Source organism: Mercenaria mercenaria, unplaced genomic scaffold, assembly GCF_021730395.1.
Source record: "Mercenaria mercenaria strain notata unplaced genomic scaffold, MADL_Memer_1 contig_152, whole genome shotgun sequence".
Lineage (NCBI taxonomy): Eukaryota > Metazoa > Mollusca > Bivalvia > Venerida > Veneridae > Mercenaria > Mercenaria mercenaria.
The window spans coordinates 1-16,602 of NW_026459499.1; the positions used below are offsets into that span (position 1 = coordinate 1).

Below are 16,602 nucleotides of genomic sequence, written 5' to 3' on the forward strand. Positions count from 1 at the left end.
CGCCTAATAACCCAACTCACTCACTCACTTATTTTAAGACCCAAACTTTTTTGTGTCAAGTTGGAACTTTAAATCCTTTATTTGCTTGCATAAACTTTGTGTTTTGTGATTTTGCCATAGTCATAAAATAAAATGTGTGCTAACTGAAAATTACCTTTGTTATTGTTGCTGTCTCAACAGAACCTACTGTAAAAGCACATTTTGCTGGGTCAAAAGTTTGCGAGTTTAAAATTTTGAGTATGTTTTCAAGATCAAATATTCGAGAAATTGTAATTTTTTAAACAGTACCATACTTAAGCTTGAATTATTCCAGTGGCGAAAACATGTATTTACGCGAGGATTAATTTTCGCTACATGTATGGTCTTGCCAATATCAAACCCTCGCGAAAAATTCGGCTTTGCGGTAATATCGGTTCAAATTCATGATGAAACATGAAGTAGCTCCTTTGGGCCTTAAATGAAGACTACCGCCATGTGTTAACATAAAGGTTTGTGACCACAAGTAAATCATGTTGGCGTTCATTGAATTATGACTAAATTCTGCATCTGTTTTGCGAGGATAGTGCTGCAGACTTGAACCACAGGACAGACACCCCTCAACATTGTGATCAGAACCCTGACTGAAGTAGAATAATTTGATTAAACTTGGTAATTTTCTATCCAGTGATTCTTGAGAAGTTTTTTTTTTTAAATTATCTTCTTTGCTCTGGCATCCCTAAAATGGGTCAAGTGGAACCTTTTGAAAGAATTGCAAGGATGCTTCAGACAAACTGGTCACCATGGAGATCCATCATGTGGTTTATGAAAAGAAATTGTTAGATTTAAAAATCTAATACTGGATGCCAGACACAGTACCATCACTACACTGAATCTCAACCTGAACCCTTCATTCATGCAGGGTTAAAACCAATTTTTTTTTTCGGAATTTGTAAAACAGTCATGTTTTACAAAATTTGCGATTAGTATTTTTGTCTACCAATTATATTAGGACCTTACTCATAAAATTCAAACAATGGACAATATTCAATATCACCAGTCATTATACTGTTACATGGACTATCAGTATCACCAGTCATTATACTGTTACATGGACTATCAGTATCACCAGTCATTATACTGTTACATGGACTATCAATATCACCAGTCATTATACTGTTACATGGACTAGAAGACCAAATAAAATCACACTAAGTACAGCGGTAGATATGAAAATGAGGTATAACCAATTTCATCCGTTTAATATTAATATTCTTTAACCTTATTTCAACATTTAAATTTCATAACCAAGACATAGAAATAACATTTCTTAGAGGTCTATGCGCAGTCTAAGCATACCAAGAAATCTAAGCCAATTTGCTGGCTTATTGGCGAAATTGTCTCCCTTGAAAACAGGTTATCGGGTGTATCGATTAGCCATTATCGGTCAATTTACGCCTATTGAAATATAGAAGGAGAAAAACTTTAACACATCAAATGACATCAAAAGCATCATCTGACAATATTTATTAAGTTATTGAAGTAATCTGCAATATTTGCACTTTCTTTCAATATAATTTTTAATGAAATAAAATATGATCTTCTTGCTTCCCGAAGCGTTTGAAATAAGTAACTAATTTTGATCCCGAGTCCCATTGATTTCTGTAGGAAATGACAGATTTTAAGCTTTACATGGTCTTTTAGAATGATTTATTCTTATATTTATAATCATCTCACAACATTTATTAAGTTATTGAAGTAAACTAGAAAAGTTAATCTTTCTTTCAATGAGTTTATTTTTAAATAACTTTTATGTCTTCTTGCTTCCCTAAACGTTTGAATATCACTGATTTTACTAATTTGGAAAATTTTGCCCGTCACAGTACACGTGTACTGATGACACCGGATAAACTGAATTAGATAGACATGTGTATCAATCTAATTCCGTGTTTAATGTCATTACTTTGCCAGATTAAATAAAAATAAAGTTATTTCAAATTACGTGTTTAAATAAAAATATTCCATTTTTTAATTCATTTAATACCATTTTCACAACTAGAATTATTTATTGCATTAAAACGTATTAACATAAAGTTGATTAACATATAGAACTACATGTTCATATTTAAACTTGAATATTGTACATGTAAATATAACAAGTCCATTGGGTCGGGTGTAAATTTCATGTTTCTTGTTTGTAAGTATTATAATATTTTTGTTAAAAATTTCTTATCTTATCTTTTTGAATGATTATATATGTATGATAAAGTCAAATAACGTGTTTGACAATAAGTTAACCGAATGCTGACATATTTCTGTTTATTACCGTTACTAATTGGATTAGTGTCTGTTTGTCTGACATCCCCCGCGGCCTAAAGGGACAATTATTACGGCTCTTGCATAAACGCTTTAAAGTTAAAATCTAAATTATGGATATGGAGTTATAAATTTTGATAATTTATCTTACAGTTCAAAATCCAAATTCACATTATTGTAAAGTAAAATGCATTTATAGGCCACGGATCCGTAATATTTAAAAAAAAATCAAATTGAAAAGACACATTTTCAAGGAGACCCGAAATACACATATATTTCGCCCTCATAAAAATATTTCAAAAATTAAAGGGACTATCCTCCAGATCGTTCGACAACAAGAAAAAATACTTTTATAGATATCTGGAAATAAATGCTATATTTCTTAAGAAAGCTTTAAAACTTAATTTCTAAACAAATTCCAGATTATCATTCAAAATCACCAATTTGAAGAAATAAGAATGTTATGTATATCAGGTAATAAACATGTACGTTGATCTAATTCCGTCTTTGTCAAATTTGGTTAAAACTGTTATTTTAAATTACATGTTTGAATAAAAATATTTAAATTTCAAAAATTATTTTTTGATTAATTAACTTTTAATTTATGATTCACATATATTTTGCCCTTAAAAGATATAACCAAAAGTTTAAATACATATCTAAAATGGGAATATCCTTCCCGGCTCTCAATTTTGAAACAAAAACCCGATTATCATTCAAAATCACCAATTTGAGGAATACACTGCAAATTGCCTCGGGCAAGGTATAAACTCCGCTTGTGTAAAAAGTTTCACAATTTTGTCGCAATACCCCTAATTAACAAAACCAGTGTAAGGTCAAGATTATCAAGATAAGAGAGATTAACAAAAGTCGATACTCGCGTTAAGATGGTGTAAAGGGAAACAATCAAATTTAACCGATCTGGCTTAATAATCAACGGGCAATACTCTTCAAAACACGGTCTCATTTCTGGACATGAATAAAATTTAAGCATTCTGCATTTTGAAACTTAAGAATTAAACCTGAATATAAATTACTGTAAAGTTAATAAATTACTGTAAAGTTTACAAATTACTGTAAAGTATAGAAATTAAGTAAAGTATATAAATTACTGTCAAGTATATAAATTACTGTAAAATATATGAATCACTGTAAAGTTTCTTTAGTTTTAAGAAGAATGCTGTATTCCTCTTGCAAAGATGACAGTTTCACTTTTAATGTAGCAATGTTCAAAGCTGTTTGAGCAGCAGTTTTAAAGTCACTCTGGCTCTGTCTCAGAGATTGTGGAACCAGAATGCCAAACCATTTTAGTGGATCCACTGTCTTTGCAACACCATTTTTCTTTACATTTTTACAAATTTCTTTCTCCTTATCACTGTCTAGTGTCACATCCTCAATATGCTCAATTTCATCCTCCACTGAAGACCTTTTAACATTTCTTCGTCTAACTGTAGACCCTGAGCTCTCTTCTGAGCTTTTGAGGTCAAGGTCAGCTAATTCAGTTTCAAGTTCACTTTCAACCCCTTCTGCAGCAATCAACTGTTTTTCTTCAGTTACTTGAACCTTGAGAGAGGCTGTCATTGTATTTTCATTACACTGAGATATACCAACTGATTTTATACCCATGTTGTATCTGTAAAGAAAAATGTAAATGATTCACTAAACATATACCAAGCATAAAATAAAATCTAATTATCTAGTAAGTGGTGGCAGTCATAAGAATTACCCATCAATTCAAGAATGGGAAATAATTTTAAGCCTAAAAGAAACTAACACATTTTCTGTTCTGTCAAACAGTTTTTTACTCTGTAACTTCTTTGTTAAGAACAGTAAAAGGATGTCAAGCTATGAGAGACTAGAATTGTTTCAATAAAATAACCAGGCTATGTAATTCAAAAACACAAATATGGGATCTCTGTAAGTAACAAAGGACAACAAGTGTGACATTGACCTTTGACATAATGAGTATTGGTCCTGAATGTTACACATCATTTAAAATATTATAATTTTGACAGTTTTAGCAGACTGGTCATTATGTACTCCCCCACACCCACTCTGGTATAAATGGTGAAAAAATATGAAAGGATAAAACATAGTTTTACTTAAAACCATGCAACAGTTACTGTCTGCATCTGATAGTATAACCAGACTTTAAGATAGCTCTGCACGTTGGAAAAACCAGAAGTGACGGCGTAACAACATTTTCCCGGAAAACGTAGAATAAAGACTAGATTCAGCATACTGATATGAAAATCATTTTATGAAATAATGGCAACTTGTGAGTAAATTTATTACAACAGCTCTGTTGCTATATTTCTAAAGTCAAAATATGATATTAAAACATATCATGCCTTAAAATTAGCATGAAATGTCTGGTTTACTTTAATCATTGTCAAATATCTCAAAAATAAGCACACAGACCTATTCATTTTATTTCATCAATTTTTATAGGTAATGTCTTTATTTAAAACTGCAATAAGTTTCATCAAAATCTACGTAGTAGAAAACTTTCTATACCCGAAAATATTATGAAAATTATGATTTCCCCATAGTATTGTGTGAGGTTCCTATTTTTCAAATCAGTCCAGCAAAAAATCAAAAACATGACCCTATCTGTTTTATTTGCTGAAGTTTCTAGGTATATTCTTAAGTTTTGAAAATTCAGAGTTTAATCAAATTATACATTATAGAAATAATTTCGATCCAAACGTACAGAACGACCCTAAGAACAAATTTCAAAGAAGAACAAGAGCACCGCCTTGCGGGTGCTGACGCTCATCTGATTTTTTTTTGTGTAATAGAAATATTGTCCTACCCATGATTTTCTAAGTCTAAAAAGGGCCATCATTCTTGCAAAAAGCAGGATAGAGTTATGTTTCTTGATGTTCAGTGTCCACTTATGATGGTGAAAAACTGTTGCAAGTTTTAAAGCAATAGCTTTGATAGTTTATGAGAAAAGTTGACTTAAACATAATACTCAACCAAGAAAATGATTTTCTAAGTCCAAAAGGGGCAATAATTATTGCAAAAAGCAGGATGGAGTTATGTTGCTTGCTGTACAGGGTCAGCTTATGATGGTGAACAAGTGTTGCAAGTTTCAAAGCAATAGCTTTGATAGTTTAAGAGAAAAAGTTGACCTAAACATAAAACTTAACCAAGAAATCTGATATTTTCTAAGTCCAAAAAGGGCCATAAATCTTGCAAAAAGCAGGATGGAGTTATGTCTCTTGCTGTACAGGGTCAACTTATGATGGTGAACAAGTGTTGCAAGTTTTAAAGCAATAGCTTTCCCAGTTTAGGAGAAAAGCTGACCTAAACATAAAACTTAACCAAGAAAACTGATTTTGTAAGTCCAAAAGGGGCAATAATTCTTGCAAAAAGCAAGATGGAGTTATGTTTCTTGATGTACAGGGTCTGCTTATGATGGTGAACAAGTATTCCAAGTTTCAAAGCAATAGCTTCGATAGTTTAGGAGAAAAGTTGACCTAAACATAAAACTTAACCAAGAAATCTGATATTTTCTAAGTACAAAAGGGGCCATAAATCTTGCAAAAATCAAGATGGAGTTATGTTTCTTGCTATACAGGGTCAGCTTATGATGGTGAACAAGTATTCCAAGTTTCAAAGCAATAGCTTTGATAGTTTAGGAGAAAAGCTGACCTAAACATAAAACTTAACCAGGCAACGCCGACGCAGACGCCGACGCCGACACCGACACCGACGCCGACGCCGACGCCGACAACCGCTCAAGTGATGACAATAACTCATCATTTTTTTTCAAAAAATCAGATGAGCTAAAAACAGCAGGCACAACAGCATGAATATTTACTCAAAAATACAAACATAATTAAAAATTTACAATTAACCATTATTTTTAAGCACATTTTACCTTGCTCTAGACATATTTAGGTATCCAGATTTCATTGACTGGTCCAGCTTTGCCTGCTCAAGATATAGTTGTGACAAAGTTTCAAAAAAATCCAACAACACTTGGTCTAGCTTCTCACAAACAACATCTTTTGTTGCTTCCATGACAGTGCTTTGATATCAAGACTGGTGAATGAAGTAGATGAAATTAAATTCCTATAAATAAATAAAAGACAACATTTCATTACAAACTGATCACTGAATATAAAAATATAAACAAGAGGGTCATGATGACCCTGGATCGCTCACCTGAGTAATATGAGCTACATGTTTCAAATGTCAAACTGATGATTTTTAGAATTTTTTTGGAAGATTGTCAGATGTACAATCAAGTAACCCCTGGGGCGGGGCCAATTTTACCCCGGGGATCATGATTTGAACAAAGTTTGTAGAAGTCTACTAGGCAATGTTACATATCAAATATCTAAGATCTGGGCCTTCTGGTTTATTTTTAGCAAATTTATGAACATTTCTCTATGTACAATCAAGTAACCCCTTGAGCTGGGTCAATTTGACCCTGGGGGGGGGGGGGGGGGGGGGGGGGATCAAGATTTAAACAAATTTTGTAGAGGTCCACTAAGCAATGCTACATGTCAAATATCTAAGATCTAGGCCTTCTGGTTTATTTTTAGAAAACTTCGAAGATTTTTCTATGTACAATCAAGTAACCCCATGGGGCGGGGTCAATTTGACCCCGGGGGTCATGATTTGAACAAATTTTGTAGAAGTCTACTAGGCAATGCTGCAAGTCAAATATCTAAGCTCTAGCCCTCTGGTTTATTTTTAGAAGATTTTTCTATGTACAATCGAGTAACCCCATGGGGCGGGGTCAATTTGACCCCGGGGGGCATGATTTGAACAAATTTTGTAGAAGTCTACTAGGCAATGCTACATGTCAAATATCTAAGATCTAGGCCTTCTGGTTTATTTTTAGAAAATTTTGAAGATTTTCCTATGTAAAATTAAGTGACCCCTGGTGCGGGGTCAATTTTGACCCCAGGGGTCACTATTTGAACAAATTTTGTAGAGGTCTACTAGGCAATGCTACAAGTCAAATATCTAAGCTCTAGGCCTTATGGTTTATTTTTAGAAAATTTTGAAGATTTTTCTATGTACAATCAAGTAACCCCATGGGGCGGGATCAATTTGACCCCCGGGGTCATGATTTGAACAAATTTTGTAGAAGTCTACTAGGCAATGCTACATGTCAAATATCTAAGATCTAGGCCTTCTGTTTTATTTTAAGAAATTTTTTAAAGATTTTCCTATGTAAAATCAAGCGACCCCTGGGGCGGGGTCAATTTTGATCCTGGGGGTCACGATTTGAATAGATTTTGTAGAGGTCCACTAGGCCATGCTACATGTGAAATATCTAAGCTATTGGCCTTCTGGTTTATTTTTAGAATATTTTTGAAGATTTTCCTATGTAAAATCAAGTGACCCCTGGGGCGGGGTCAATTTTGACCCTGGGGTCATTATTTGAACAAAATTGGTAGAGGTCCACTAGGCAATGCTTCACACCAAATATCTAAGCTCTAGGGCTTCTGGTTTTTAAGAAGAAGATTTTTAAAGTTTTTCCTATCGGTTGCCATGGCAACCAGAGTTCTGCATGGAATTCAATTCTTTGAAAAATTTTGAAAGGGGGCCACCCAAGGATCATTCCATACATCAAGCGGTCACAATAGCTCACCTTGTCACTTTGTGACAGGTGAGCTAAAAATACAGCCTCTATCACATACACAAGGTTTTTCTTTGTTTTGACCTAGTGACCTAGTTTTTGACCCCAGATGACCCATTTTCGAACTCAGCCTAGATTTTATCAAGGTAATCATTCTGACTAAAACTCATGAAGATTAATTGAAAAATACAGCCTCTATCGCATACACAAGGTTTTCTCTGATTTGACCTAGTGACCTAGTTTTTGACCCCAGATGACCCATTTTCAAACTCGGCCTAGATTTCACCAAAGTAATCATTTTGACCAAATTTCATGAAGATCAGTTAAAAAATACAGCCTCTATCGCATACACAAGCTAAATGTTGACAGACAGACAGACGACAGATGCCAGACATCGAGCGATCTGAAAAACTCACCTGAGAATTGCTCAGGTGAGCTAAAAATCATTATTCTAAATTTTATGACTTGATTTTGCCTGTCACTTGAGATTAATGTGCATATAGAATCGGGGGGCAGGGGTCTCTCATTTACGGGGTCTGGGGTGGCCCCAGGAAACTTTTGCATATAGCTAGAGTAAACGGTGCAATCTGGCGACTTCTTGGACTGCTCAGTAGCTGTTTTCACCCCTATTTTCAGTTTATTGCGTTTAAACACTGTAATGGTGGTAAGATGTTAGATACGAAAACTTCTTGCCAGGGAAGAACCAGTAATGTCTAAGTAGGGGATCGAGCACAAGACCCTGACTTACAGGTGTAATCCAATCCTTATGGCATTTTACTATAGCCAGGTGTCATAGATTCTGTGCGTGTACATACATGTATCAGTGCCGATGCACTTAAATTCATGATAAAATGACCATTGGCAAGGGAAGACCATTGTTTTTATTCTCAATTATATTTTCTAGCTTTTTCAAACAAGAGCTGTCAGTTGACAGCGTGCTCGACTATTCTCGGTGCTTGATAGTATTATAAGCTATGAGTAAAACTTTAACATTAAAATAAGCATATTCTAAGTTGTAAAGGGGCCATAATTCAGTCAAAATGCTTGATAGAGTTGCCTCCTCCTTTTTACAGACTGAGGTCATGATGGTTAACAAGTATGCAAAATATGAAAGCAATATCTCAATGGACTTTGAAAATATTTGGGGTGGTACGCAAACTTTAACATTTGTGTGATGCTAACGCTCACGCCGGGGCAAGTAGGATTGCTCCCCTTTTCTTCAAATAGTCGAGCTAAAAATTTAGAGTTTGGCATTTTTCCACTCCTCAAAATGCTAGGGCGGCAGGTGCCGCAAAGCTCCAGTGTCCTTGTACAAATGTTTAGCTAGTGGCATGTAGATAATTTGAATCTATAAATAGCATTGATGTCTCTACAATAACCAGGTATTTCATCACTTTTTTTACCATTGCATAAAAGCAGTGGCTAGAGAACGGGAATCGGTTCCCTAGACAGCGAACTTATTCATCCGGAACCTGTTCTCTAGCCAAAGTACCATGCATAGGTTAGGGAACCAGAATTTTACTAGAACTATGTATTTCTATGTATAAAGCTGCCAAAATTCACTGTTTCTTTTGGTAAGTATCATGCATGCTATTATCTTACTTAAGTTTACCATATATCAGCAAGACATGCTCTTGCAATTTTCTGCGTTTACTGTGTCTCCAAAAGTTTACTCACCACATACTGTCTGCCATATTGGAATTATATAAACTTATCGTAGTACCAATTTTAAATGCGGAATTTGGGTCAAGCCGAAATAAACTTGAACTTTAAACTTAAAAGGTACAATACATTAAAAGAAACAATTTAAACAAATTAAGCATGTTAAGTGATTTCTGTTATTAGCATTGATCACATGTCTTTTTCTAATTTACTAATCATTAATATTTTGCAAACTTTAATCCAATATAGGAAAAACTAATGTACATGAAATGCCAAGGTGTTACAAACCAGTATTTATATTACAAACCAGTATTTATAAAGTGATCAAAGAAAATCGCTAGAAGATTTATTGGCAATTAAATTATTTTGTACATCCTTAAACATCTAATGAATCAGATGAATATACAAAACAGTACAATTTTACATTAAAATAATTTAAACATAATTCATGTTTAAAGCAAATAACATTTAAAGACGGCAAAGTAGTTTTCACGCATTCGTTCATACTAGTTTATATCATTTTAATCACAGGTGCTAGACACATTCAAATATTTTACTTACTAGGCCTATATATGTATATATATAATAGGCCCATATATGTATATATATATATACGTATTAAAATATTTTAATTTTTTTTATTATGTGTCTAGCACCTGTGATTTCAATATAGCGGACATGGCAGAGGCGGCGAAATCTGATTTTGACTTGCTTGTCCGTCTTTGTCATTTGCTATTTTTTACTTGTCCGTAAATATATAGTAAAATTTTCTATAGTAAATTCTGGTCAAATTTCACTTGTCCATACAAGCTTTGGGACAACCTGGGCAATAAGGACAATTGAATTTGCCACCCCTGCACAGTATGTGGCAGTACACAGTAAATGCATATAAATGCAAGGGCATGGTAAAAATAATTAAGATAATAATATACATGATACTTACCAAAAGAAACAAAGTGAATTCCAGCAGCTTTATGCAAAGAAATAAAATTCCCGTTCCCTACCCTATGCACGGTATATTGCCTAGAGAACCAGTTCCAGATAAATAAGTTTGCTGTCTAGGGAAACAATTCCAGTTCTCTAGCCACTGCCTTGAGCAAGAGCTGTCGGAGGACAGCAACGCTTAACTGTTCAACAGCCTTGTCAATGGAATGAATATTAAAGTCGAAAAAGGGGCATAATTTTGTAAAATTGCAAAACATGGTTATGGAACCTGTAAAATGAATATCAGCTCTGCCTCATGACAATGGACAATTGTGTGAAGATTCAATCCATTCCCATTAGTGGGTATTGAGATACCAGCTTACATACAAAAACTTAACCAAAAACTCGAAAAAGGGGCATAATTTTGTAAAAATGCAAAGTAGAGTTATGGAACCTGTGCATTGCACGTCAGAATATCACAGAGAAGAAGTGTGTGAAGTTTCAATCCATTCACATTAGTGGGTACTGAGAGACCAGCTTACATATAAAACTTGACCCAAATATTTCCAAGTTGAAAACGGGGCATAATTTTGTAAAAATTCAAAACAGAGTTATGGTACCCTGTGCATTGTAAATCAGTTTATCACAGTAAATAAGTGTGTGAAGTTTCAATCCATTCCCATTACTAATGACATTAGTGGTTACTGAGATACCAGCTTTCATATAAAAATTAATTTTAAAAACTTAACAGATTTCAAAGGCAGTGGCTACGATTACGGTACCGTATTCCTAGCATCTGATTCTAGGATTACGGAAGTTCCGTATTCCTGGACACACCTATGGGCGGCGGTTACTGGCAAAATTAGTAAATATACAATCCATTCATAAACAAGTCAGTCAGTGCAGTGCATTTCAATGCCGTCTAGTCTAAAACTCCATCCCGTCCAATACATTTGCATTGAACGCATTGTATTTTGAAACGATTTAATACAAAACTTCATTCCATCTATTTAAACTTGACGCTGTTTAATGCATACTGACACCGCTTTGTGTAACTGAGAGCGGTGTATTAAAACTTGATGCCATGCAGTCCAGTGTGAAGACGTTTAACGCAACATGAGTACGTGCAGTGTAAGATGAAATGATTCATTACAACTTGACGCTGTTTAATGCATATTGACACCGCTTTGTGTAATTGAGAGTGGTGTATTAAAACTTGATGCCATGCAGTCCAGTGTGAAGACGTTTAACGCAACATGAGTTCGTGCAGTGTAAAGTGAAACGATTCATTAAAGTTTGGTGCCGTCTTATGCATACTGAAACCATGTCGTGTGATTTGGAGCGGCGTATCAAAATTTGATGCCTTGCAGCCAAATGTGAAACTGTTTAACAAAACCCAAGTTTGACCTGTTATAAATATAGATTATGGATCAGTTTTACATAAAAAACATCTTGAAATTTGTCCTAAAACTAACTTTATATTACTATTCTTACATTTAATTTTAAACAGTTACAGCGATATATCTGAATATTAAAAGGGACCTTACTTTCGTGAAACATCTTTTTTCTTAGGTTAAGCTTTATCAGAAGTATGCTTTTTTGTTGTTGTTTTGGTTCGACAGGATCATTTTTTGTTTTTTTAACAATATTTCATTTAAGTTGGAAAGTCAGTTTCCTGGATTTCATACTACCTGTTAGGTGATCCGAGCGAACGTAGCAGATACTTGTGGATACAAAGCTAATACTAGTATGAGATCAAGGAAACTGACAGTCCAACTTAAATGAAGGACTGTTTAAACAAGAGCTGTCGGATGACAGCGCGCTCGACTATTCGAAGAACTGATTGAAGAATGGGGTCAAAATATTTCCATAGATTTTCAGACAAAAGAAAAAAATGGATTAAACAAAAAATGTTCCTGTATTTGTGGATTTCGATTAGTCTTGCACTAAGTGGCAATGTGTGACCATGATGGCAAATATGTAATTAAGTTATATGTTAGGCAAAACATGGACTTGTATGAAAAGTTTAACTAATTTCCAAGTCCAAAAAGGGTCATAATTCAGTCAAAATAGTTGACAGAGTTATGTACACTTGCCTACAGATGGAAATCATGTTGATATACTAGTGTTAACAGTTCAAAGCCACAGTTCAAATATTTTGACAAAAATTTCAAAGTCCAAAAAGGGCCATAATTCAGCCGAAATAGTTGTCAAGAGTTATGTACTCTTGCCTACAGATGGAAATCATAATGATAAACAAGGGTTTAAAGTTTAAAAGCCATATGTCAAATAGTCTTGACAAAACATGGACATATACGAAAACAGAACCAATTTCCAAGTTCAAAAAGGGCCATAATTCAGCCAAAAAAGATGACAGAGTTATGTACTCTTGCCTATTGATAGAGACTATAATACTGAACAAGATATAAAAGTTTCAAAGCCATATGTCAAACACTTTACACAAAATATAAACTGGTACGAAAAACTTAACCAAGATTTCTAAGTCAGAAGGGGCCATAATTCAACCAAAATGCTTGATGGAGTTATGTACTCTTGCCTACAACTGGACATGGTGATGGTAAACAAGTGTTGAAAGTTTCAAAGCTTTATCTCAAAAGACTTTGTCAAAATGTAGACTGGTACTAAAACTTAACCAAGATTTCTAAGTAAAAAAGGGGCAATAATTCAACCAAAATGCTTGATGGAGTTATGTACTCTTGCCTACAACTGGACATGGTGATGGTAAACAAATGTTGAAAGTTTCAAAGCTTTATCTCAAAAGACTTTGCCAAAATATGAACTGGTACGAAAAACTTAACCAAGATTTCTAAGTCAAAAGGGGCCATAATTCAGTCAAAATGCTTGACAGAGTTATGTACTCTTGCCTATAACTGGACATGGTGATGGTAAAAAGGTGTTGAAAGTTTCAAAGCTTTATCTCAAAAGACTTTGTCAAAATGTGGACTGGTACGAAAAACTTAACCAGGGTGTGACGCCGACACCGACGCCTTGGTGAGTAGGATAGCTCTACTTATTCTTCGAATAGTCGATGTAAAAAGGCTTAAGATTTTCCGCCGCCACACTCCTCCCACTCTCCACCTCTAACCTGCTCGCTTAGCTCAATTAGGGTGAGCGCAGATGTATGGATCTTGGGGTCGCGAGTCCGATGCCTGGGCTTGGCTTTGTTCTCCGTGACGATTTGATAAAAGACATTGTGTCTCACATCATTTGTCCTCAGATTCATCAAAGACCTATAATATACATAACAGGTCTTTGGATTCATGTAGGGAAGTTGGCAGTTACCTGCTGAGAACAGGTGTGTACTGGTACAGAATCCTAGAACACCGGTTAGGTTAACTGCCTGTCGTTACATTAACGGCGTTAAACCAAAAACAATCAAACAACTCACCCCCAACCCCCCCCCACACACACACCCCAACCCGACCCCGAAAAAAACAACAAACAAACAAAACTTGAGAAGTACATATAAGTTTGATACACTGTCTAAAAGCATAAACATGTAAACATAAATTTCATAGGATTAAAAAGTAACTCAATTTTATCATTATTTTTTCTTTTACTGAGTCCGTTTCATGAAGCATACTTCTTACAAAGCTTTGACTGAGAAGGAAAATGATTCACGAAATAATTTCCCCTTAAATATTCAGATAACTCGCAGGAAATGTTTAAAATTAAATGTTAGATTTTTACCACAAGGTCGGTTTTAGGATAAATTTCAATATATTTTTATGTAAAACCAAGGGAGAATATCCAACAGGGAAAACCACGTTCCAAAAACACAGCCTCCCCAAAGGCACACACGAATAACACTCACACACCACACATACAAACAAAATAAACATACAAGGACAAAACAAACAAATACAGGAACACAGTTGGGCACCGCCTTGGAACGGTCAGTGGCAAAACCACCACTGGGGAGTTTAAAGCGGTATATAGTGCACCTAACCTCACTCTTAGCCCTATGTTATACCTAGCTGCCAGGTGAAATCCTAACATACGTTAAGGCAACAGAAGGAACGTAATGTAAAACTGATCCAGAATCAATATATATATGGTCAAACCTATTAACTGATAGTCTTATTAACCTTTTACAATGCACATACTGGTGTTTCGTTAAACGGTTTCACATTTGGCTGCATGGCATCAAATTTTGATACGCCGCTCCAATTCAAACGACATGGTTTCACTATGCATAAGACGGCACCAAACTTTAATGAATCGTCTCACATTACACTGCACTGCACGAACTCATGTTGCGTTAAACGTCTTCACATCAGACTGCATGGCATCAAGTTTTTATACATCTTTTAATTATGCAAAGTGGTGTCAATATGCATAAGACAGCGTCAAGTTGTAATGAATCATTTCATCTTTCACTGCACATACTCACGTTGTGTTAAACCAAGTTTGAAAGAAATATCTTCATTATTTTTCAAGAAACATTAGCTTTATGTCTAATTTCTAAAGCCCGATCGGGCAATGTGACCAGCCTGATTAATTTTATGCATGTCCTAACATACATTTGATGCCTCTTAAGTACTTCCGTAATCCTATCCTATCCTCATAGGTGTGTCTAGAAATATGGAACTTCCGTAATCCTAGAATCGGAGGCTAGGATTACGGTACCATAATCATGGCCACTGCTAATTTCAAATTGAATTTGGGACACCGATGCCGACACCAACACAATGGTGAGTTCAATAGCTCTACCTACTGGTCCAGTGCCTAAATCCGGACACTTGTGGTGGTTTTATGACGTCGATAACATTGCATTTCGAAACCGCACGTTTATCATATTTCAAATGTATAATTTTAGGTTCTTTGTTAATCTCTATGCAAAACAATAAAATCGTATATTGCTAATTTCATCATACAAAAGTCATTCAAAGTGGACCAGTAAAAGCTGTCAAAATCGACCTTCAGAGTGCTTAAATATTCGGACACTATTTCGGTATGAAATGCAACGAATCAGTGCGCCAAAAAATAACAATGAACAAAACTTTGTTTGAAGCAAAGAAGTCAGATTCAGTCCTATAATCTATACAGATACTCCGTTCACGTGAAGTTTTATTACCCGTTAATCACGTGATCATGTGGACTAGTTTCTAATTTAATGTATAACTTCTAAGTATAACAATAATATAATACGCGATAAAATCTAGCCGAAGTTAGCGAAAATTTATGTTTACAACTATTCTTACCCACATGCAGATTCTGTTGCTGTAATTTGTGACGCAACTATGCACTAGATCTATGGTGACGCCGCGCATATTTCATCTTATGAATTTCTTCTCTTGTCTGCAAATGCTGGCATTTTCTTCTCCATTGAATTAATTTTAAATAACAGAAATCAGTTAAATTTCTTAAGGAAATACTGAGAGTAGTGCAGAATTCTAACACATGTTTTTACATCAGTTTTGATCAGCTAAGAAAGAGTCATCTGCAACAGGCAGAATTGTTTCCTCATCAAATTATTACCTTGTCACGCCTTAAATAATTGGCGTGCGCAATATGACGTCATCCCCCGCGACACACAATGTTTACTTTTAGCGGTGCGGATATTTGAAGGTAATTTTCTTTGAAAATACTTACATTCACGCACTGTTGTTGACAAATGGTCATCAAAGCGTTCGTATCCTTCGATCATGTTCTTTCCAGTAAAAAATCACGATTGTAAAGCAGTTTATAACGGTGTCCGAATTATTAAGCACCGTCCGGATTTAGGCACTGAACCAGTACAATCTTTTTGGTTTGAAAAATAAAACCTTAACGTCCCTAAGAAAGATTTGACTGGAGAGGCAGATAAAAATCTGATGGGTAACATGGCAAGACTTAATGACCGAAAACGCTTGTAGACGAAATGTATACTACTTGCATATCTGTGTATGTGATGAGCAAATGCTTCTTCAACTGTATGCACTGTGAAAATTAAGCATAAAATTTCAAAAGAAAAGCATAAAAGAAAGAAAATTTCATTTAAATTCTTACACAGTGTTGAAAACAGGCAATTAAATTGCTTGATCTTGCGTCTTATTTCACCGGAAATTGGTTTCATATGATGTTAATTTCTTGTCCCTTCAAAAGCCTTAAATTAG

The 16,602-nt window shown here is 34.8% G+C and overlaps 1 protein-coding gene across 1 annotated transcript; it reads right to left on the bottom strand.

The window, feature by feature from the left end:
* Positions 1–1,234: 1,234 nt before the first annotated feature.
* LOC128551673 (coiled-coil domain-containing protein 115-like) lies at positions 1,235–16,602 on the bottom strand. The gene is made up of 3 exons (XM_053532572.1): positions 16,496–16,602; positions 6,182–6,375; positions 1,235–3,925 (listed from the first exon to the last, which is right to left on the bottom strand). Exons 2-3 carry the CDS (start codon positions 6,322–6,324, stop codon positions 3,439–3,441), a joined length of 630 nt encoding a protein of 209 aa, XP_053388547.1. The 5' UTR covers positions 6,325–6,375; positions 16,496–16,602; the 3' UTR covers positions 1,235–3,438.

Excerpts from the sequence above, each read along its gene's own strand:
- LOC128551673 (XM_053532572.1), bottom strand. The coding sequence starts at position 6,324 with ATGGAAGCAACAAAAGATGTTGTTTGTGAGAAGCTAGACCAAGTGTTG. Across the intron at positions 3,926-6,181 it reads CTAAATATGTCTAGAGCAAG|ATACAACATGGGTATAAAAT; the intron begins GTAAAATGTGCT and ends TTTTCTTTACAG.